General features: G+C 49.7%; 1 protein-coding gene across 3 annotated transcripts in view; it reads left to right on the plus strand.

The window, feature by feature from the left end:
* Nucleotides 1–2,617: 2,617 nt before the first annotated feature.
* The window catches only part of Ntn1 (netrin 1), a 198,851-nt gene continuing 178,518 nt past the window's right edge, over nt 2,618–22,950 (plus strand). Inside the window, exons 1-2 of one of the 3 annotated variants that reach the window (XM_021238312.2) lie at nt 2,618–2,669; nt 19,938–21,019. In XM_021238312.2, coding sequence (XP_021093971.1) covers nt 20,002–21,019 — 1,018 coding nt within the window. In that variant the 5' untranslated portion in view covers nt 2,618–2,669; nt 19,938–20,001. Of the gene's footprint in view, nt 2,670–19,151; nt 19,492–19,937; nt 21,020–22,950 lie in introns of those variants that run through there. The other 2 variants (XM_087191822.1, XM_004857514.3) reach the window with 2 other exon arrangements.

Here is a 22,950-nt window from a genome sequence, read left to right on the forward strand (position 1 = left end):
CCATCCCAGTGGGCTGGGATTACAGGTGTGGGCCACTATGCATGGCTTGAAATAATATTTTTAACACAACAATTATATTGAGATATAATTTACACACCATCCAACTCATCCATTTGAAGTGTCCGATTCAGTGGTTTCTAGTATGTTCACTGAGTTGCACAACCACCAGAACAATTGACTTTTATCACTCCAGAACAAACCTCACACCTGTTAACAATCACTCCTCATCCCCTCCTACCTACTTCTTTGCCCAGCCCTAGGCAATCACGAGCCTACTATCTGTCTCTACAGATTTGTATATTCTGGACATTTCATTGTAAGTGAAACCATGCAATGTATGTCTTTTGTGACTGGCCTCTTTCACTCAGCATTACATTTTCACAATTTATCCTTGTTGTAGCATGTATCAATACTTCCTTTCTTTTAATGGTTGAATAATATTCCTTTATACGGATGTACCACACTTTGTTTATCCTGTCTTTAGTTGATGAACATTTGGGTTGTCTCCAGTTTTTGGCTATTTATGAACAATCCTGTTAGAAACATTTGTATATAAGTTTTTGTGTGGATATATGTTTTCATTTCTCTTAGGTATACTTCTAAGAGTGGAATTGCTGGATTATACGGCAACTTCAGGTTTAAACTTTTGAGAAACTGCAGACTTTTCCACTGTCTGTACCAGTTGATTTACACTGATAGTACCAATGGATGAAGGTTCCAACTTTTCCACATTCTCAACATTGCAATTATCTACCTTTTTTTTCATACTCATCCTAATCATTGTGAAGTGGCTTTCTTTTTATTGTGGTGCAGGTCATGGCTTTTTAATTATAAGTGAGGAAAATCCCAGATTATTGGAGTTTGCAAGATCACAGCAATCATGGACCCCATTGACTTTATAGAAGCAGTGACAGTGAGGAGAGAATAAGAGAGTAGCCCAAGGTCACAGTTAGTGATAGAGATAGAACCCATGTTACTATAGCCCAATTAGTTATATTAACGGAACCTATAGATTTTTTTAAAGAAAGTAAACTAGAGGGCTGAGATATAGCTCAGTGGTAGAGCATGCACTTACAATACAAGGCCCTGGGTTTTATTTATGGCGCGCGTGCGCACACACACACACACACACACACACACACACGCAGAGAAATAAATAAAAGGAAGGAATAATAAGAAAAAGAAGAAAAGAAAAAGGATGAAAGGTCTAATCTAAAACCTGAATGAGAAAAAAGAATCCTGAGAGAACTATAAAACCAGAAGTCAATAAATGAATCAATAACTAATAACATGACCATAAATTGTTACATTCAGGGCTTCTCTACTGCGTCTTAGGCACATTGCAGAATGAGGTCGTTACATTGGCTCTGCTGTTTAATGCTCGTATGGTGCCTACTTTACAGGTTTTATTTAGTAAAAGAAAAGAAGTTATTTGAAGGTGGGGAAAGGGGGAAAAGGGAGAGGGGAGAGAACAGGCACGGCAGACAGCTACTCTGGAAGAGTAGGGAGAATTCAAAAGTGAATTGCTCCCTATTTTACAGAGTTGTTAAGTATAAAAGGGTCATGATCCTAGAATCCTGTATCTAACTAGCGTCTAAATTCAGAGATATCGAGACAGCACAGACTCAAGTCCGACCTCCAAAAGCCCTTCCTTCCCTCTAAAAGTTACTCCAAGTAGCATTTCAGTGGTGTGAGAAATGAATCAAAATAAGAAAGTCAGGAACGAGGAAGACGTTTACGTTAAAAGAAATGGCAATTAACAATGAAGCTGAAATATTAGTTAATAATCAATGCAGTTTGAAATCTCAATACCAGTGTCCAAAATAATCCTTGAAAGGCCCATGATGTTAAAGTTGAATAATGGCCTGCAGCTAGAGCCGCAGTTTCTGCCCGAAGTCCTCTGCCCCGTAGAAGCTCGATCTCTGCGGAGGGTTCGCAGGTGGCTTTTGGTGTTGGGACTTCAGCGCCAACCTGGAGCTTGGAGAAGGCCCGTGAGTGCTGTCCTCGCCGGGTGAATGCGAGGTTCCTTCCGCCTTCACTGGTGTCCTCCTAAAGTCCTGTTCCACGCTCGGAAATGTGGATGACCCATTTTCCTAACTTACAGTTTTATTTGATCTTCGGTCATTTTAATGGTAACTGGGGGAGGCGCGTCAGCGGGCCATCTTGGACCAAAGGCGAGAAGAGAGGACTGGTTAGCCCAGACTTGAGGCTTATCCTGAGGTGATGGCTATAAGGACCTAAGCGCAGGTCCTTGGGCAAAACTTCTCAGTCTTCTCCTCTCCCACCTCCATCCCTAGCAATGGTTGGAAAATAGATTCTTCCGACTCTCCAGGTCAAACCAAAGGTAGGACAGGTGTGTGGGGGGGTGATTTCTCCCGGATAAAAGTGCGTCTCAAGTTATATCCAACCTGTCCCCACCCCACCCCCACTAGTTCCCCAGGAGCCGGTGGGGAAGGGCTGGGGAGAGCCAGTGGCTGGGGTTCCGGCGGTGGCGGCGGGCAGGGAAGCCGGGTGGCCGCGAGGGCGAGGAGCTCGAGGGCCCGTCCGGCGTGACACCACCTGGCGGAGTCTCAGGGAAGTCTTAAAGGCGCGCGCTGCTCCGCGCCCCGCGCACTCCGGCAGGAGCCGCCCAGAGCTCGCTTCCCTCTGCCGCCCGGCTTCTCGGGGAGGTAAGTGCCATCCGCGGAACCCGAGTCGCTGCCAGGTGGAGGCGGCCCGCGGCGGCCCGGCACTCGCGAAGCTCTGGCCGGGGCTGCGATCTGAGGGCGGCGCCCAAGTTTCTGTAAGGCCTCGGAGGGCAGCTAGAGCCGAGTGTTGGGATCGCAGAGCCTGCGTGCGGGGCGATGACTAGGGTGGCTGCAATCTGCGGCCGTCTCGGGGAGCCCACCCCGAGCGGTGCATCGAAGATAGGCACCGGCGCATGCTGTGGGGCGCACGCCCAAGCCCCAGCCCCGCGCCCTGCGCGCTTGCTGCGCTCTGGCCGCGATCCCGACGAGCCCCAGCCTACTCGGGGCGGCGGCCCCAGCCTACTCGGGGCGGTGACCCCCGCCGCACGCCTTTCTCCCCCTGCCCAGCCTGGGCAGCAGGCTCGCCCCGCGGAGGCGCACGGTCCCGCCGGCAGATCGCGCTCGGCGGCCGGCCAAGCCGACCTCGCCGCGCCCGCGCCCCGGGCCACCCCGCCCTGCCCTCTCGGCACTGCGCCCCTCGCCTTCCCCATCTCCAGCCGCTCGCTATTTTCACACCTCCCAGTGCCCCGGCCCCGGCGCCTGATTCAGTGCTTAGTAATTAATTTGGCGTTTCAGAATGGTCAGCGGGCTGGATAATGGGCGCATTCATCCCCCGGGCTAATCTGAACAGAGGTGGGAAGAAAGGCTTTCACAGACAGAAAATGCCATTCGCTGAGCCCTCAAAGGGGCTGTCACTCCCGGAATAAATCGCCGCCGCGCCCGCAGGCTCCTCTGGCCATTTCCATACAGCCAGGCCTGCGCCGCGGACCCGCTGGCCTCCGCCCGCGCCCGGGAATCACTCACTCGAGGGCCTTCGACGGGAAAGTCGGGCGACCGCGGGACCCAGGCCGGGACAAGGCCGACCGGGAAACAGGAAGCTCGGGTTAAGGCCACGGGATGGGGGGGGGCGGTGACGACAAAGAGATTGATTAGGAAATCAAATGCTGAACTCGAAGGAGGCGCAGCTAATTTAAGGCGCGGAAGTTGGAGCGGGAGCTCCGTCCCTGTCCAGACCCCGTTGCTCCTAAAAGACCCAGAGCCCGTCGCTAGCGCTCCTGAGGTCACACAGCCAGCTCCACGTCTTCCACACTGTGGATGGAATGCGACGCACAGCATAGGCGGTAGAAGCAGGACCCGGCTCGTGCAATTCCGACCAGCACCAGACTTTTCATTTTGGGTTAAGATATCAGATCCTTTGCCCTAAGGACCTGGGAGGTGACTCTGGCGCCTTTTTTACTTTTCCTCCTAGCCTGGACCACAGAGCTCTCCCAACCCCGGGAGCCATAGCTATCAGGTGACGCTGGCTTTATCCTTTGACAGCTTCTCGACCTAGGATGGCCCTGAGTGTTGCACACACATGGCCTGCTGGATCTGAATGCTGATGCCTTTCCCTGGTAGTGCCTCTGGCTTTCTTGTGGAGCTGGCTCTTGTGGTCCGGCTGTGGCCCTAACCCTGTGGACTTGGCACGGATCAGAGCTCCTGCAGGCTCTGAACCCTCGTGGTGGGTAGGGTTGGCTAGGCTCTGTCCAGAGTGGAACTCTTGGAAGTTGGTTTTCTTGCAGTTGGGGCTCAGCACCTGCCCACCTCTCTGAGCAGATTTGGCCCTGGGTCCTACTGCCTAGTGTGACCTTCCCATTGGGAGAAGGGTAAGGGGTGTGCCTCTGAGTCCAAACCTTGGAACGTTGAGAGAGTGGAATGGCAGGGAAAGCTGCTGGAGCAAGAGGCGGTCTTGGAAAGGCCAAATGGGTGTTCCAGGGTGTGTAGGGGAGATGGAATCCCATGCCACTCACCAACTTCTGAGTGGAAGTCACTCCTCCCTGCTGAGGCTCAGTTTCCTCTTTTGCAAAACAAGGATAAAATGAGATCACACTTGGCCCTAAGTGCTGGAGGCCCTCAGTAGGAGAATCCCACACACTACTCACACCTCCAACCACCAGTCCTGCCCTCACACTCCCCTGGCATCTCTCCAAGTCTTCACTAACACCTCCCCTCGGAGTGTTAGTGACCCCATAGTTTCTCTCAGGATGTCTCCACCCAGTCCTTGCTGCTGGTATCCAGCACTCCTTAAACTGTGCTTTCAAAGACCTGAAAACTGCCTTGCAGAGATGCTAGAGCCATTATACAGATGGCAATGCTGAGATTCTAAAGCCATTGTATAGGTGGTGATACTGAGACCTGAAGTGATTTGTTGGTGTCACTCAGCTACTTAGAGGCCTTGGACTAGACCAGATTTCATGGCACAGTACTGGACTCTTTCCCCAGCAGTCCCCTTTCTTCCAGGTCCATGGTTCCTGCTTGTTATCCACGGTACCTATTTAATCAGCAAAACAGTCTTTTCTGCTACCTCCCCGGACTGGCAGCTATAGTGAGTGGAGTCTAGCTTAGGAGATACCTGAGATCTCCCAGAATGTGCAGCCAGCGAGGGAGCAGCAGCGAGTGAGCTCAGCGCCCTGCCAGATGAGGAATGGCCTAAGTGGGCTGTGGGCTGGCTGGACATTGAATCCCCAAACAGGGGCCCTCCTCATACCAACATGCTTTCACAGCTGGACCTAACACTGCATACCGCTGGCCCCACGCAGACAGAACAAATGTGCCCAGAGGCCCCCTTAGCAAGGCAAACCTGTCCACGCCAGGCACACAGCAGCCAGCAATAAGGGGGACCTGTGCCAGCAATAACCCAGGTGTGAGCTGTGGCCCAGAATACCCAGCACCTGCCCTTTCACCACACTGGGGCTCAGAGGAAAGAAGCCAAAGAGGTGGGAAGGGGCAGAGGGAAAGTGGAAGAAGGAAAGAAAGCAGTCAGGGGGCTGAGAAACCACGGAGGACCAGAGGGGGCCCGGGGAGGGACAAGCCCCTATTTATGTAAGCCATTTGTAGCTGTGGATTGTAAAACTGGGCAGAATCCTCCGGAGTAATTCATAGTGTTTGGACAAGACAAACATTGTTCTGCTTTAAACAAACCTCCAGAAAGGTCAGCTTGGTTCATCCCTTTGCTGCGAGTAGCTGAGACTATCCAGATGATGAGAAAATCAGATCTTAGCTGAGGGGGCCCAGGCAGGAGGCAGTGGTCTCCGGAGCCTTTGGGATGCTGGGAGATGACACCCAGTGCAGGGAGAGCCCTTGTCTCCCCTTGAAAAACCTGGCTGCCACTCTTGAGCTGGAAGATATGGGTTATGTGTGTGCACATCACAGATTATGGAAATCTGATAAGGCCAAGGACCATCCAAATTCTAGGGCAAGGCCAACATGACCCATAATGGGAGTTTTCTTTATTCAGGTGAAGAATTGATGGGAAATGAAGTTTCATGGAGAAGAACTGAGTTAGACCCACTAAGTTCATGCCCAAATAGGATCCCATACACCAAAAAAATCAATCTTCCTTACATGAGATGCCCCAGGCTCTTCCATATTCACTCAGCAATATTTCTTCAGTGCCTACAGTTACAAAGCTCTGTCAGGTGTTGGGGATAAAGTAGTGAGCAAGAAAGATGTTGCAAGCACTCAAGGGGCCTATAGTGTAGTGTGTCCTCCCCCTCCCTATCTTTCCTAAGAAGCAGAGCTGCTCACAATTTCATGGCCAGTGGCTCCACCACCACCATTTCTTCACCAAGCCCCAGGCCAAGCCACAGCACATCCGGTCCCAGAATGAGGTGTGACATTTAGCCAAGTGCTCAGTGTTAGCTGTCATTAGGGTTGTGATCACAATGATGACTCCACTCATAAGGGATCTACCTGAACCCCAGCTGAAGTGGATACTTTTATTGATATTTAGTAAGCAGGCTCCTTGTCTTTTTAAATTATGATTCATTAGTAATATATTTTTGTTGCTTATTAATACCAAAACCTGATATTTCTGTAGTGTCCATTGTCACTGTCCTAGTCATGATCTCTGCTTGCTCGGGCAGTTTGTCACCCTCTCAAGATGGCTGCACCCTTAGTGCTGCTTGGTGGTAACAGTGCTGGTTTTGCTGGTTCTATATAACTTAATTAAAATTGCTTAGGATTTTGGATACTTCAGGGTCTTTTGTATATGATTTTTTATTCATTACTCCTCTTATCTGTAGAAAGAAGGGAAAGTACTATTCACATATTTTAGGAGAGAAAGTCAGTGCCAGAGAGGTGAATGACTTGGCCAGTGTCACAGAGATGTCAGTGGAAGGGGCTATTAGGACGGATGCACAATCCAAATGTCCTCCTGGGTCTCTTGGGCCTGCTGACCACCCATGGAGCTCTGTGGGAGACCTCATAACACAGGTGCTCAGCCAGAGGCTAGGAAGTGGCTCCCTAGGTGAGGTCACATCCATCCAAGCTGTGTGTAGTCTCCGGCATCATTCTGGGAACTGGCATGGTGGCACTCCTGCCTGATATCAGCGTCCTTGGGTGGGAGAGAGGGGCCTTCCTGACTCCCAAATCTTAGCTTCCTTTGATACCTTATTACGGTTGAATAATCCATGCACTTTCCCAATGTTTTTGGACTCAGTGATCCATGTCTGTTCTTATCCTGCACTGCCTTTTAGAGTTAAGTCTCTAAATTTTCTCCCTGTGTGAGGTGCCAATAATGCCTCATTTTACTGACATGTGGGGAAAATAAGCTGTTCCACATAATCAATTTTTGCAGTTAACAAAAGCTTATCCCTTTAACTGTAGAAACTTTTTATGTAATCATTTTTCATGAAAAACATTTTTTTCCCAACAAAATCATGATTCTTTTCCCATCTAAATTAGTAGAATGGAATATAGCAGGTGTTGCCCAGGTTGGGTTGAATGGGTAACCTACAACCCATTTCCATGCCTCACAGCTGCCTTTGGGAACATCAGCTTTGGGGCCTCTTGGTCTCAGTTTCCTCATTTGTAATCTAATGAGCTCAGGATGGAGCACCAAGGCTGTACCTGTTCTTCCCTAACTCTGCCATCCTCTGGCAGTAATGCCCCTGGGGATTAGGAGGTTGCTGGACCTGTTTGGATCCCTGGGCAAGGGTAGGATAGATTCTACTGTCATCTGTCAACAATTCAGCATTCACCAGTTCCTCTAAGGAGCCAGGGTTCTCTGATCCCTGGAAAAATGGAAGATGCCCACTCTCAGTTTATAAATGCTTCTGAGTGAGGGACTCCTGGGGTCCCTGTGGACTGAAGTCCCCTGATATTGTGGCTGCTGTTCTCCACAATGCCCAGGAAATGATTCAGTTACTTCTGGACTGAGTTCTGGATCATGAAAGGTGTGGCAGTTTGGGCTCTAAAAAGGAGTTCATAATATGTTAATACAGGCAGCAAGCACTTGGCAACCTTCTGTAGAACACTCTGAACATAGTGCTGTGGGGAGGTAAAGAACAGTTAGATGTGATCACTGCCTGTAAGAGAACCCAAGGAGGACTCAAGGAATGTTTTAAGACTGAGTGTTAGTGATTCCTTTTGTTCTTTCATTTATCCTAAGCTTACTTTTTAAGATGTGAAGAGGATCCTCTTAATTCTGGCATTTTGGGGGGTTGCTGATATATCAGGTTCCAGTGTATGATGGTTTGGATCTCGAATATCTACTATATGTCCATGTGTTAAACGCTTGGTCACTGGGGTGGCACTTTGGGAGAGGGGTGGAGCCTTTAAGAAGTAGGACCTAGGGGGAAGGCTTTAGATCATTGAAGAACATGCACCTGAACAGGATTGCCCAGCCTTTCCTCTTCTTTTCTGTTTTGCTTCCTGTTGATGAGATGAATGGCTTTGCTCCACCATGCACTCCCACCATGCTATGCTGCTTCCCTACAGGCCCAAAGGAAAGAGGGCCAGTAGACCATGTACAGGAACTTCCAAATCTGTGAGCCAAAATCAATGCTTCATCTTTGTAAGTTGATGATGTCAGGTATTCCATTATAGTGATGGAAAGCTGACTAACACACTGAGGCTGTTATAAAATTCCCACAAACTTGGCTAAAAACAAGCGAAGTTTATTCTCTCAGGGTTCTGAAAGCTAGAAGTTTGAAATCCGTATCATCATGTTGAAATCAAGCTGGGTGTGGTGGCACATGCCTGTCATCTCAGGACTACTTGGGAGGCTAGCGCAGGAGGATCACCGCAAGTTTGAGGCTGGCCTGGGCTACAAAGTGAGTTCAAGGTCAGCATGAACTACATACAAGGTAAGACCCTGTTTCAAAAAAGAAAGAGAGAGAGAGAGAGAGAGAGACAGACAACCCCCTGCTCCATGCAGCTCAGCCTGAGCCCAGCTTCGTCACCCAGCTTCGTCACCATGGAGTCCCTGCTTTGTCCCAGGCTCCCACTGCGGGGCCAACTCCTGCCGCGCCTCCATCCTGTTATGCCTCCAGACTCCGGAGAAGCCCAAGGGACAGGGCCCTGCTGCCCGGACATGTGGATGACTGTGAGAAGGAAAACGAAAACCTAACTACACACAGACTTCTCTAGTAGAACTAATAAGAGTCAAGGGCTTCTGTTCAAGTACGGATGTGACTGCTGGTACCACAAGGGCCAGGGGCCACCTTGGGGCGCTGCTACTGAGATGGACGGGGAAGGGTCGCCTGCTGTCTCTGAGCAGTAAAGTAAAAGAAATTGCAAGCACAAGGTCCTGAGTTTGATCCCAGTACAAAAAAAAAAAAAAAGAAATTAGGGGCAAATCTCAGAGATGAGATGAAAACAGGTACACTTGGTAGATGGTGTGGTGGCAAACCTGGAAGACTCAAGAAAATCAACTACAGAACCACTGTGAAAAGCAAGAAAATGCAACTGATATTTGGGTCTAAAACTAAGATTTGTAGTCATCCATGAAATAATAAAATCCTAATATTTGTGGCAGCATGGATGAGTTTGGAGGACATTGTTAAGTGAAACAAGCCAGGCATGGAAAGACAAATGCCCCCTTGTTCTCTTTTATTTGTAAGCTAACAGCTGGAAGTTGATCACGGAAGTAGAGGGTATGCTGGCTGTGGTGTAATCCCTGCACTTGGGAGGCTGAGGCAAGAGGATTGCTGTGGTTCAAGGCCAGCCTGGGCTACACAGTGAGACCCTGTCTCAGAATAAAACAAATCAAGAAAAGGAGTGGAGGGTGGAATAGTGGTTACCAGAAGCTGGGGAGGTTAAGGCAGAGGTAGGGAGAGGTTGGTTAATACAAAATTAGAGACAAGGAATAAGTTCTAGTGTCCATAGCACAGCAAGGAGGCCACAGTTAGTAATTTATTGCATGCTTCAAAATAGAAGGGAGGATTTGAATGATCTGACCACAGGAGGGATAAGTGTTGGAGTGAGAGAACTTCTGCCACCCAAGCTGACTGTCACACACTGTCACGTGTATCAAAATATCCCTCACGTTGCATGGCTTCTCCCACATGAGAAATACAAAGTAGAATTAAACAGCAAAATAGAAGGTAACAGGAAACGCGGAGATAGATCTTTTGCAAATGGAAAGGGCAGCACAAAATGGGAAGGGAGTGAAAAAAGAATTAAGATGTGTTATGTGCATGCACCAACTCTCCATGAGAAATGCAATCAGTATAATTAATAAAATTAAATTGCACTGTACCCTAAAGAGAGAGAGGAAGGGAGGGAGGGAGAGAGAGAGAGAGAGAGAGGAAGAGAGAGAGGAAGAGAAAGAAAGAAAGAAAAAGAAAGAAGGAAAGAAAGAAAAGAAAGAAAGGAGGGAAGGAAGGAAGGGAAGGAAATAGCTCTGCTTCCTGTAGAGGCTGCAGGGGAGAGGGGAGACTATTCCCTGCCTTTTCCAGCAGCTGGTGGCTGTGTCCATTTCTTGCCTTGTGGCTGGACTGCTCTAGTCTCTGCCTATTTTCACTGAGCGTTCTCCTCTTCTATCTTTTAAGAGCTCTCTCTGCCTCTCTCTTATAAGGACACTTGTGATTTCATTTAGAGTCCATCCTGATAATCCAAGATGATCTCTCCATTTCAAGACCCTTAACTTAGTTTCATCAGCGAAGACTCCTTTTTTTCCATATAAGGCAACATTTACTGATTAGAGGGATTAAGGCATGGATATCTTTGGGAGGTCATTTTTCTGCTTACCAGAGCTAGTCACCACTTTCACTTGTCCTGATTCTGTGATCTTTAACTGATTAGTTAGTAATGCACTCCTGTTTTGTTCAAGGTGGGCTATTAAGCACTGAGGATTCAGAGGGCCCAGTTCTTCAAGCTTGTGCATTAATTAGAGAGACTACATGGCAGAGCAAGCAACCAAGGTTTTGGAGGTGCCAGGATGGATTCTGACAAGTTCAAATTCCTTATCATAGTTCTCAAGGCCCTGCATGTCCTAGCTCCTCCCTTGGTTTCTGCCTTTACTGTACCTCTACCACTCCCCACGTCACTCACCAAGCCCCCATCAAACCAGTCTCCTTCCTGTCCCTTACACAAGCTTTGGCTCAGGACCTTTGCATGTGCTGTTCCTTCTGCCTGAAGTATCCCCCGACACACACACAACCATATCCCATAGCTCCCTTCTGCATTTCCTTTACTTTGCTCTATTGGACCCTTCTTAGCTCCTACCAGAGTACTTTGTTTAAAACCCATCTTCCCTCCTGGCACTTTCTGTTTCCTCCTCTGCCTTATGCATGAGCACACCATAATGGAATTGCTCTTGTCTGGGCCACCTCTACCTCTTCAAGCACTCTGAGATGTGATGACTAGAACTTCCCAGAAGATTCTAAATGTATCCTGTTTTATTTCCCGTTCTCCTCTTAAGAATGTATTTAGACTTTTTTTTTTTTCCTGCTTAGGAGCACATTGATTGAATTTCAAATGGAACAGAATGGAGCTAGGAGTGCTCTTCTAAGGGGAATTAATACATGTGAGGAGTTGTGCGTGCGAGTGTGTGTGTGTGTGTGTGTAGGGGAACCTACCAGCATTCGGAAGACAGGACTTAGAGATGTTAAATGTTCCAGTGGTGGGTAGGACCATTCTGCTCTGGGAAGAATATTCTCATTCCAAATGCCAATAGCATCTTTGTGGAATAATACTGTTAAGGAAACTGGTTTTTTTTGTTTTTGTTTTTTGGTACTGGGGAACAAACTCACGACCTTGTGCTTGTGAGGCAGGCACGGTGCCACTGAGCTAAATCCCGGACTCTTAAGGAAACTGTATTGAGTCTCAAAATAATTTTTTTCTAATCTTAATTGATAACCATTCTGTAAGAGTAGTTCAAATTATTTATGCCCACAAACATCCCCTACTAAACCTGTCACACAATTTCTTGAGATCCTTTAAAGCATCCTTACTTTGGAAGCATCTCTAAAGCTGGAGGTCTCACCAAGCGGACCCTTGGTACCAGGGATCGAACTCAGGACCTTGCGCTTGTGAGGCAGGGGCCAGAACCACTGAGCTAAATCCCTGGCCCTGCCTTTGGATTTTATGTTAATGTTAATGGAACTGAGCCCCAACTGAGGGTCCAGAGGCCCCCCCAATTATTTTTTTCCACCCAGGGACTGTCCTTTTATTTGCACCCTTTGTAGCCTTCCTCAGCTGGGTCTTCTATCCATGACAAAGCCTCCAGCCCCCACCATGATGCATTTTCTTCATTTTAATAGCATTTATTATGGGACCTTGTCAAAAGCTTTTTGCAAATGAAAGTAAGTTACATCTGCTGGTTCCCCCTATCCACAGGCATTTTCACCCCTTCAAAGAGTCCTGGTAGATGAAAGGATTTGGCAGACTTCTCTGCCCAGCTCTGGAATCCTCAGCCAAGTCACCCTGCATAGAGGAGGCCTGACTTGAAGATGCAGATAAACAACATTGAGCAAAAGGATAAACCCCCAGGAACCCTACATACCATACAGGCCTGTTCCCCATGTTCTAAACCCTTTTCCAGACACTTATCTCTCTTGAAATTCTGTCCAGGGGCCTGAGATTTCTTGAACAATCCTTCATGTAGCCAACCAGGTGAGCTGGGCTCTAGAGGTCTTGAAAAGAAACGATGCCCCTAATTCTTCCAGCTGAGAAAGCTGGTAGACAGATCTAAGGATTATAATTATTCAAAACAAAACAAAACTGGAGGCCAGAAGTACAGCTCAGTGGTACAGAACTTGCTTAGCATATGTGAATTCTTAGGTTCAATACTGCACTGCCAAAAAAACCCAACAACAACAAAACAAGCTAAAAAACAAGCCAGGCATGGTGATGCATGCTTGTAATCCCAACACTCTGGGAGGCTGAGGGAGGAAGATCACAAGTTTAAGCCAGCCTGGGCAACTCCAAGACACAGCAAGAACCTGTCTTAAAACAAAAAATAAAAAGGGCTAGGGAATATAGTTTAGTGCCAAGGCCCTGGATTCAATCCCCAGTACTGCAAACAAAAACAAACTACTACCATATATTGAGCATACACCCTGAGCCAGCTGCTTTCCTTCTGGTTTCATCTTTTAAATCTCCACAGCAAGTCTAGAAGGTGAGTGTGATTACCCCCATTTCATTATGAAAAAACTGATGCTGAGGTGGGTAAAGCCACTCAATCAAAGTCATGTCAGTAGCAAGTGATGAACTGGAATGAGGCTCATCTGAGTCAGTCTCTTTCCATTTCTGAAGGCAACATAATCAATCCAGGCATGACTGACCATTCTGGAGAAACCAGATGCTTTCTGGTTACCCCTGGCTGCAATTTCCATGTTATGTTGGGGTTCTGGGAACCAAGTTGTCTAATGCCTATCCTTTAAATTGAACCAGAGGTGCCAGGCCACCACTCACTCATACTTCTGGTAGACCCGAAGCCTATCCTCCCACCAGGGATGACTAACACCCAGCCATACCTGTCTTATCATAGGTGTGGAGAGCTCCAAACTCTGGCATCAGACCTATTAGGGATGTGACCTTCAGTAGACTAGGTCTCTGTGTCTGTTTCCTCCTTGGAAGACACTGATAATAATATACTTATGAGGTTTTTAGGAAGATGATAAGTTAATGGCTGTTAAGATGCTTAGAAGAGGGGCTGGGGATTTAGCTCAGTGGTTCTGGCGCCTGCCTTGCAAGCACAAGGTCCCGAGTTTGATCCCTGGTACCAAAAAAAAAAAAGATGCTTAGAAGAGAGCTCTGTACACTCAGTATTATATACACACTTCATTTAAAAAGTAAAAGCCTTGGGTTAGGATGGATAGCTCAGTGGTAGAGCACTTGCTTTGCATGCAGGAGGTCTTAAATTCCATCCCCAGCACCACAAAAATAAAACACATACTGGCCAGCTTGTTTCTCCTAAGCCTTACTCTCTGGCCCTCTGTCGTTACAAACCATCAGCCTGTGCCATCCAGCACTGCCATCCCTGGGGCATGTTCTCACCCTCACGCTTCCCCACAGTGTGGCCCTCCCCAGGGTCTCACCTACACTGCAGTCCTCTTCCCCCTCCCCACATGTACCCAACAACCAGGAGTCCTCTCCAGTCTCAACATCCTTTCCATCTTTATTAAAACAACAACAAAACCAAAAAGCCTCCTCTTTAAGACCAGAAGCACACAGCTATTTTACCTCCTGCAACTCATCCTTAGAATCACCTTCTGTCTCCATTCTTCTCTTGCTCGGGGGACACAAGCACCTGGTTCAGTTTTTATCCCTGCCCTAAGCCCCTATGCTGGCCCCAGGTGCCTTTAATAACCAGGTGACAGCCCACCCAACCATCTTCCTCCTGCTTCATGGCAAAGACCCCTCCCTTGTCCTCAGAGGGTGCTGCCCAGCCCCAGAGCTGCTCCTCCTCTGTACTGCCTTGCCCAGACATCCATAATCCCCCATCACATCTCTTCTTCATCTTCCCGAATCCACCATACCAGTCTTGTCTGGGAGAACTTCCTGTAATGATGGGATTATTCTTTATCAATGCTGTCTAAACCAGGGACAACTAACTGGGCAACTGAGCTCTACATGTTACTAACTTGACTTAATTCAAGCTGGAGCTGAAATAGCCACATGTGGCTCCAGACTCTTGGCTTCTCTTTCCTCTGCTATCCCTACCTTATCTTCACTTCCTTCTCTTTAGCCTTGTCTCCACTCTCTTGTTCTTTGGTCCCACCTCCCAGAAAACACCCTCCAATCTGGATTAATCCACTTATCCTTTCTCTAGGTCTACACAGGGACTGCTAGGAGGAGTGTGTGTGTCCCACGACTTTGCAAGCTGGCCACCAACCTCAGGAGGGCCTTTAATTCTTCCTGGGCATTGTCCTCTCTCCCTAGTGACCAGATCCAGCTCCTCTGTCCTCAAGCCTCAATTCCCTAGCCCCTCTTCCACTCACAGCATGGGTGTCACTTCCTATTTCATTCAAACAAGAGAAGCTTGGGACCACCTGATTGCTGATTTTACAAGGATACTTTTATCTCTCTTCAGCTTCTTTCCTCCTGCTGGCTCCTTCCTATCAACATTTAGGCATGTTCAAATAGCTTTATCTTAAAAACAACAATGAAAAGCCCCTGGCTTCCCTCAATGCCATGTCACCTTCCTGCTGGGCCCTCTCCCCCACCACTTGTAGTCACACTTCTTGGAAGTTGTCTACACCTGCTATCTCCACTTTCTCACCTCCCTTTCACTCCACAACCTGTGGCAGTCTGGCTTCTGTCCCCACCACTGCCCTGTAACTTCCAGTCAAGGTCACTAAGGACTTCCTTGTAGTTTAATCCAAAGCACTCGTTTCAGATCTTATCTTGACCTGTAAGGGATGTGACACTGCTCCCTGTCCCTCCTCCCTCAAAACTCTGTTGCCCATTGGTTTCTAGGACACCCTGAGTCTCCAAGTCCTTCTCCTCCTGTGGCTGCTCCTAGGTTTTCTCAAAATTCTCCCTGTCCCGGAGTGCTCTGTTGTTGGTCTTCGCAGGTAAAGCAGTGTGCCAAGAATGGCAGCTCCCCCTCCTAATGCATTCCTTACACAAACACCTGGGAATTTGCTTTCTCACCCAAGAACCACACTGTTGTTTTGAACTCCAGTTTGTACCCAGGATCCTGCTGCGCTGCTCGGAGCCTGATGTGCCTTCTCCGGTGTGTATTTATAACCCTCACTTTGAGAAGCTCTTGCAGCACTTAGACATCTGTTTTTTTCATTTGTCCCCTCAAAAGGAAGCATGCTTTAGGAAGGGACACTGACAAATTAGAGGGCACTTGGAGAGACCGTTAGGCAGTCAGAAAACCATGTCCTACAAGAAATCATTAACTGGGAGCATTTTTGCCTAGAAGAGATAAAAGAAGAGAGAGAAGGAGGAAGGGAGGAGGGGAGAGAGAGAGAGCCAGTTTCAAAAGTCTAAAGAGACAGGCTTCATCTGGGCTGTGTGCACCATTGCAAGTAGACCAACTGTAAAAGTGACAGGTGGATTTTGTATAGAGGCAGCAATATTCTACTGTATTCCAGAAGATTACAGACTGCTTGAATTGCAAGGTGGTGAGACAGTCCTGCCCAACAGAAAGCACTAAAGAAGGTAAGGTTAGACCTAAGTGACCACAGTAAAAGTGGGGAGTGTCCCCCATGCCTTTCTGAAGATCACAGCCCAAGCCTGGCTAGCAGTGGAGCTGAGCCACATTCCACAGCACAAAATTTCAAATTTGCTGCCCTGCAAGATCCATCAAAGCTCTGTGGACAGAAACGATGCAGCAAGGAGGCTTGTGAAGCTCTCTGGAATTCAGTCTTGCAGATATTCTAGGTTGGGTAGGCAGTGAGCTGAGTGCCCCAATTTTGTCTCTTTCAGACCCCTCCTTCCCAGAATATCTTTCCCTGACTTGTGTTTTGGTGCAATGCCACCAGCTTATATTGAGGGCCATGACAGAAACAGCCCTAGGAGCTCACTGTTGTGACTATTATGGGGATGTTGCCGGGATATTTGCTCATTACCTCACACTGTGTTCCCTTTATGAGGCCCCCCAGGAGAAATTCCCGTTTCATTTTAGTACCAAGAATAGTTGTAGTTCTCTTGAGCAATAGGTCTGTTTTTATCTCATGGACAGTGGGAATTGTGTAACAGACATGGTCTCCTTTTCATTTTGGTTGTAGGAAAGCTTAGGGACAAATTGGTAGCCCACCCACAGGAGGAGAATAGGCTATCCCAGGGTGCATTTTGGCATTATTCCCTTCTCTACTTTGTTTTCCCTCTTGCTTTTTCTTTCCTGTCTTAGCTGTTCTTATTTTACTGTACAAAACTGAGAACATGCAAGGAAAGATAAATCACCTGTAGTCACACTCTCCAGAGATATACACTGTTAACAATGTTGTCTTTTTATGCAGACTTTTTAAAAGTAAAAATGCCTTCACACTGTGCATATTCAATTTGCTTTCTCTCATTTCATATGCCATGAACATCTTTCCATGTAATTGAATGTTCCTTAAATAATTAAAAATTTCTGGATAGCTCTAGCAATTTAATACTAATAACACCTTGTACATGGCTTTATGTGTATTTACATAGCCATATATGTCAAGATACATTCAGGGGTATTACATAACTACAATATGTATTGTATGTACATGCATTATAAGCAATAACATTCGTATGCATCAATTCATTTGATGTTCAAAATCCTATGAGGTGGATAACCTTGTCCCCCTTACAGACAAGGACCCCAAGGTACAGAAAGATGCAAAGGCCTGCTAGGGTCACACAGTAGCATTCAAAGCCAGGTTCTCTGGCTGCAAAGTGTGTCCTCCTAAATGCTATGGTGTCTTTCACTATACTGTTGGGATTTCACAGTCTGCAATGGTTAACTATTTTATTTCCTTTCACTTCACTTCTAATTTATGTTATCTTGCCATATTTTAAGTACCCTTGTAAGTCACCTGAAATCCTTTCTGCCACAAGGCAAGGCATAAATAAACAGAACAGAGTGGTAAATGGCACACAAAGGCAAAGCTGAAGAGCTACTCCCAGGAGAGGGTGAATCCAGGCTGTCCTGAGATGAAATGGATTTATTTCCTGGGGCTGTGGTGAGCCTCCTTTCCTGGAAGAACTGGCTTGGGTGGCCTGCTCTCACAGACTGGGGAAGGCTAGGAAAGGCCTTCTTCCCAAGACACTGAGCTGAGCCAGACAAGCATGAGGCCCCTATTTAGATTTTCAGGGCATATGAAGATGCCAGTAAAACAAAATGAAGCATTTAATGGAACTAATGAATGGGGCAAGACAGCCCTTGGACCAGAACCAGGACCTGAGGCTTTTCCCTTCAGGTCTGTTACTGGGTCACACTCTTCAGCTAAGAAATAAACCAAAAGAAATGTGGTTCCAAATGCTCAGCACAGTAGATCCTTTCCCCTAAGCCCTTTGGCTGCTGCAGCAAGATAATCAAAGGATACTGTCACTGTCCTCAGTCCTTTTGTTTAGGTAACAATGAGGCCAGAAGGATGAGTTTAGTGGCTCCCAGGATGCTCCATGAGTCTATAATCGAGTGGGATCAGCCATTTGACAAATGCAATGGAGAGCAAGGAGCCCAGGTTCCCCCCATACCCCATTCTCATTATGTTGCCCAAGCTGGCCTTGAACTCCTGGGTTCAAGCAATCCTCCTGCCTTAGCCTCCAGAGTTCCTGGGACTAAAGGAGAATGCCACCATATCTGGCTAGGAATCCGAGTTTCTATTTCTCCATTTGATTTTTACTAGCTGAGAGATGTTGGGTAAGTTTCTTCAACCTTCTGAGATCTCAGTATCCTCACCTGTAAAATGGAATAACTATGCTGCCAAGTTGTGGGGATCCCATGAGATACTAGTGTTCCAAAGCACCCTTAAAAATGCAAGTGAGGAGGTACCAATAAACCCCTTCGGGGCTTATCTGGAGGGCTGGGTAGACGACCTTTGAGTGGCGCTAGCCAGTATCCAGATGCATACTTAACCCTTCAGCCTACTGCCCACCACAGTACCCTGGCACGCGAGAAGCCTCCTTCTGGACAATAGGCCCAAGGCATAGTGACAGCTCTGGGGTTGGGGGTTAGGACAAGCAGCCCCCTCACCAGGCCCTTGGGCAGGAGTAAGGAGCAGGCAGAGGTCACTTCCTTCTCCCCTTCCTCACGCCCCGGGGCTGCGTGCCCATAGGGACACGGCCTTGAGCGCGGTGCCACCGGGACGTCAGGCCGGGTTAGAGGAAGGCCCGACCTCGGCACAGCAAAGAAAACAAACACAGATGTGTTTGGCTGGGATCAGGAGTCGTCCCCCCCCCCCCCCCGCCTGCGTGCTCCCCCGGGCGCGGGGGTCCGGGGCTGCACCGAGCGCGGGAGACGGGGTGCGCGCCGGGCCGGCCCTCTCTCCGGGGTTTCCCTGGGCGCTGCTCTGGCTTTCTCTTTGTCTCTGCTGCTCTTTCTCGGGCTCCCCCAGTTCCCACCCCCTCGCGCTCGCCCTCGCTTGCGTCCCGGGCCGGTTCCCTTTAACTTTTCTTCTTTCCCGGGGTTAAAACTTTGCTCGCGAGCGGGCGGCTGCTCGCCGACGTTATTGGCCGGCGCCCCACCCGGCGGCCCCGCCCCCGCTCCCCCCTCCGCCCCCCGCTCCCAGCGCTGGCTGAGGCGGCGGAGCCTTCGGGGGCGTGCGTGCGTGTGTGAGTGCGCGCCAGCGAGCGTGAGTGTGTGTGTGAGCTCTGGGCGCGGGCAGGGCAGCACTCCGACCGCGGCGGGAGCGGAGGGAGCCCGGCGGTCGCGTCGTCACTCCAGCGAGCGAGAGCGGCGGCGGTGGCTGCCTGGGCTGGGGCCGGGACAGCGGCGACCGCTCCGGGCATGGAGCTGCCAAGCCCGCGCTGAGGCTGGACGCGCCCGCAAGAGGCTCTCCGACGTCCGGCGTGCGGGGCCCCCCCAGCCGGGGCCAGACAAAGTTTTCTTTTTCTTTTGCCCTCGCTAGAGGTAAAGTCTCGAGCACGGTCTCCCCAGCGGGGACGCGATCGGGGGGAGCAGAGAGGGACCCCAGGGCTGCGGGACGGAGAGGCAAGGGATGTGCGGGGTTGGGGGACCCCGAGCTCTCCTGCGACTGAGATTTGGGGTGCAAGGCGGGTTGGCTGCGGACGGGCGGACGGGCGTGGGGATGCCCCTTGGGCGGCGTGGAGGCGGGGAAACTCGCGAGCGTTCGCCCGCCGCCCTGGCTCACCGGCGAGGAAGAAGGGGCACGGGCAGTGCGGGCTTGGAGGTGCCCCAACTCGCCTGCCTCCGGAACTTTAGGGGAGCGAGGCGGGCCGTTGCCGCGGGATTGGTGCTCTGCTCCCTGGCATTGGCCCGCACACCCGGCCACCACTCCACTGAGGGCCGGAGGGCGCGGGGCGGGTTGGCTGAGCGCAGCTCCCCTCTCTCCGCAGGCGCCTTCTGCGGCGGGCAGACCGACTCCTCGGCGCGGCGGGGCCGGGGCGAGCTGGAGGCAGCATGATGCGCGCAGTGTGGGAGGCGTTGGCAGCGCTGGTCGCGCTGGCGTGCCTGGTGGGCGCGGTGCGCGGCGGTCCCGGGCTCAGCATGTTTGCGGGCCAGGCGGCGCAGCCGGACCCCTGCTCGGACGAGAACGGCCACCCACGCCGCTGCATCCCGGATTTTGTCAATGCGGCCTTCGGCAAGGACGTGCGCGTCTCCAGCACCTGTGGCCGGCCCCCGGCGCGTTACTGTGTGGTGAGCGAGCGCGGCGAGGAACGGCTGCGCTCGTGCCACCTCTGCAACGCGTCGGACCCCAAGAAGGCTCACCCACCAGCCTTCCTCACCGACCTCAACAATCCACACAACCTGACGTGCTGGCAGTCGGAGAACTTCCTGCAGTTCCCGCACAACGTCACGCTCACACTGTCACTCGGGAAGAAGTTCGAGGTGACCTACGTGAGTCTGCAGTTCTGCTCGCCACGGCCCGAGTCCATGGCCATCTACAAGTCCATGGACTACGGGCGCACGTGGGTGCCCTTTCAGTTCTACTCCACGCAGTGCCGCAAGATGTACAACCGGCCGCACCGCGCGCTCGTCACCAAGCAGAACGAGCAGGAGGCCGTGTGCACCGACTCGCACACCGACATGCGCCCGCTCTCTGGCGGCCTCATCGCCTTCAGCACTCTGGATGGGCGGCCCTCGGCACACGACTTCGACAACTCTCCGGTGCTGCAGGACTGGGTCACAGCCACCGACATCCGTGTGGCCTTCAGCCGCCTGCACACGTTTGGCGACGAGAACGAAGACGACTCGGAGCTGGCGCGCGACTCGTACTTCTATGCTGTGTCCGATTTGCAGGTGGGCGGCCGCTGCAAGTGCAATGGCCACGCGGCCCGTTGCGTGCGCGACCGCGACGACAGCCTGGTGTGCGACTGCAGGCACAACACGGCGGGCCCGGAATGCGATCGCTGCAAACCGTTTCACTACGACCGACCCTGGCAGCGCGCCACGGCCCGCGAGGCCAACGAGTGCGTGGGTGAGTGGGGCGCCGCGGCGACGCGGGCGGTGGGTGGGGACGCGATAAATGGCTCCCAGGCCTCGAAGCGGTAGGTTCTGGGCATCGCAGAAACAGCTGTATCTTAAGGTTTCGGGTTGTGGGGGACATGGGAGGAACAGCAGGAAGCGTGTTCAGGGATGTCCAAGTCCTGAGAGGGCTGAGAACGGGGCTCGAGTGGCGCTCGAAGTGGACACCCGGGTTTGCGCCCAGTGCCCTCTGCGAAGCCAAGAAGCAGTGAGAGAAATGCTACCGGGGGTTGGGAGTGGGAGTTGGAGAAATTTTGTGGAAACACTTTCATTGCCTCCCTCTCAGTTTGGCTAGTCCCTGGGAGTCATCTCTATCCCATCCCCCTTTCCTAGGGCTGCAGCTGGGCGCGCAGTTGGGGACCCTGTCCCTGTTCCCAGGAAGTTTCAGCTCCGTAACTACTAATCCTTTGGGAGAAGGCAGAGAGCACTCTGCAGTTCGGGGCCAATTCAACATCCGGCAAATATCACTCTTGCACCCTCCATTTGTCTTTTTACGGTTTGAAAAATTTCCGTTTCTCTTGAACAGCGTGTTTGTGTTAGCAAAAGAAGAGTGATGTGATTTCAATTAATTACTATCTACAGATTACAAAGGAGGGTTCAGTAACTATTTTAAACTAATTCAATCCTAGTCCCCATAAAAGGAAGTAAACCAGATTTTTTTGTTAGCTTCAGGGTTTGGTGCAATTGAACAGTTTTGAATTAACTAAGGGCCCAGGGTCTGGATTTTTAATGGAGTTTTAATTCCTGAAAGAGAAATCTGTCAAAACCGAGCACTGGTGAATAAGCCTGGATCAGAAATGATGCTATAAAAAGGATACATACGTTCTCCTTCTGAATTGTACAACTTTGTTGGTGCAGAAATTCTCTGGCATCTATTTGTTACTCCCCAGAGAGAGGGGAAATGGGGGAGAGAGAGAGGGTTGGGAATGGGGGAGAGAGAGTTGTTCAGTGTGAGATGTAAATTTCCAAATCCCACATAGATTATAATGAAAAATCATTTTAGCCCATCTATGTGCCATTTGGTGAGCATCTTTTGTGAAGATATAGTTCTTTCCTTCCCCACCCCTCCCCCCAATCCCAAAGAGCCAGCGTGAATCTGTTCAATTGCTTCATCCTCTGAAGCACATTGCAGTTTGCTGGTCCCCACAGACACACGTTTTAACGTCTGCTTCTGATTAATTGTGTCATGTTGTTGTCGAATAGTTTGTGCCTCATGACTGCGGATGCAGACTTTTGAGCAAGCGAATGGAAAACATGTCTTAGAGGGTCGGCTCAGTACAGAGGCCCAGGCAAGGCGCCCTGGTCTGCAGACGCCCGCGCCTCCTGTTGCATGAAGGAGCCTCCATTTTTACTCACCGTGACCCGCTTTTGCAGACCTAATTGTTCATCCTCATCCTTCAAGGGGCAGAACTGGCTTCCAGTTTGAAGAGACTTTTCGGGAGTCTGCAGAGTAGTTATACCCAGACTTAGTGGTCTTGGAGAATTAAGTTCCTTTGATCTGCTCAGTTCCCTCAGAAGTGTTGGTTTTTCTCATCTCATCTGTTCCCTTCCTTTCTTCTTTTCTTTTCTTCCTTTTGTGTGTAAAAACCCTTTATTGACATTTAAAGGGATTCCCAGGGTTTTGCTATCAGTTTTTTTTGGTATATACGTATGAAAGATGACTTGTATGGTCACTAACAGGGCCTAATTGGACAAATGGAAGTGAAAACATTGAGGCAAATGAACTGAATGTCCTGAAAAATGTTACTGGCTTGAAGATTCCTCTTAGTCTTGGCATTGTTCAGATTCTCACCACCCCCATCTCTCCCTGTCACTTTGGGCCTGAAGACATAAGTTGTATTTCTTACAAGTATAGTTGAGCACTTGAAATAATCTATAGTTTAG

This window comes from Heterocephalus glaber, unplaced genomic scaffold (assembly GCF_053883595.1).
Source record: "Heterocephalus glaber isolate CG9 unplaced genomic scaffold, H.glaber_assembly_v1.0 deba00001564, whole genome shotgun sequence".
Classification (NCBI taxonomy): Eukaryota; Metazoa; Chordata; class Mammalia; order Rodentia; family Bathyergidae; genus Heterocephalus; species Heterocephalus glaber.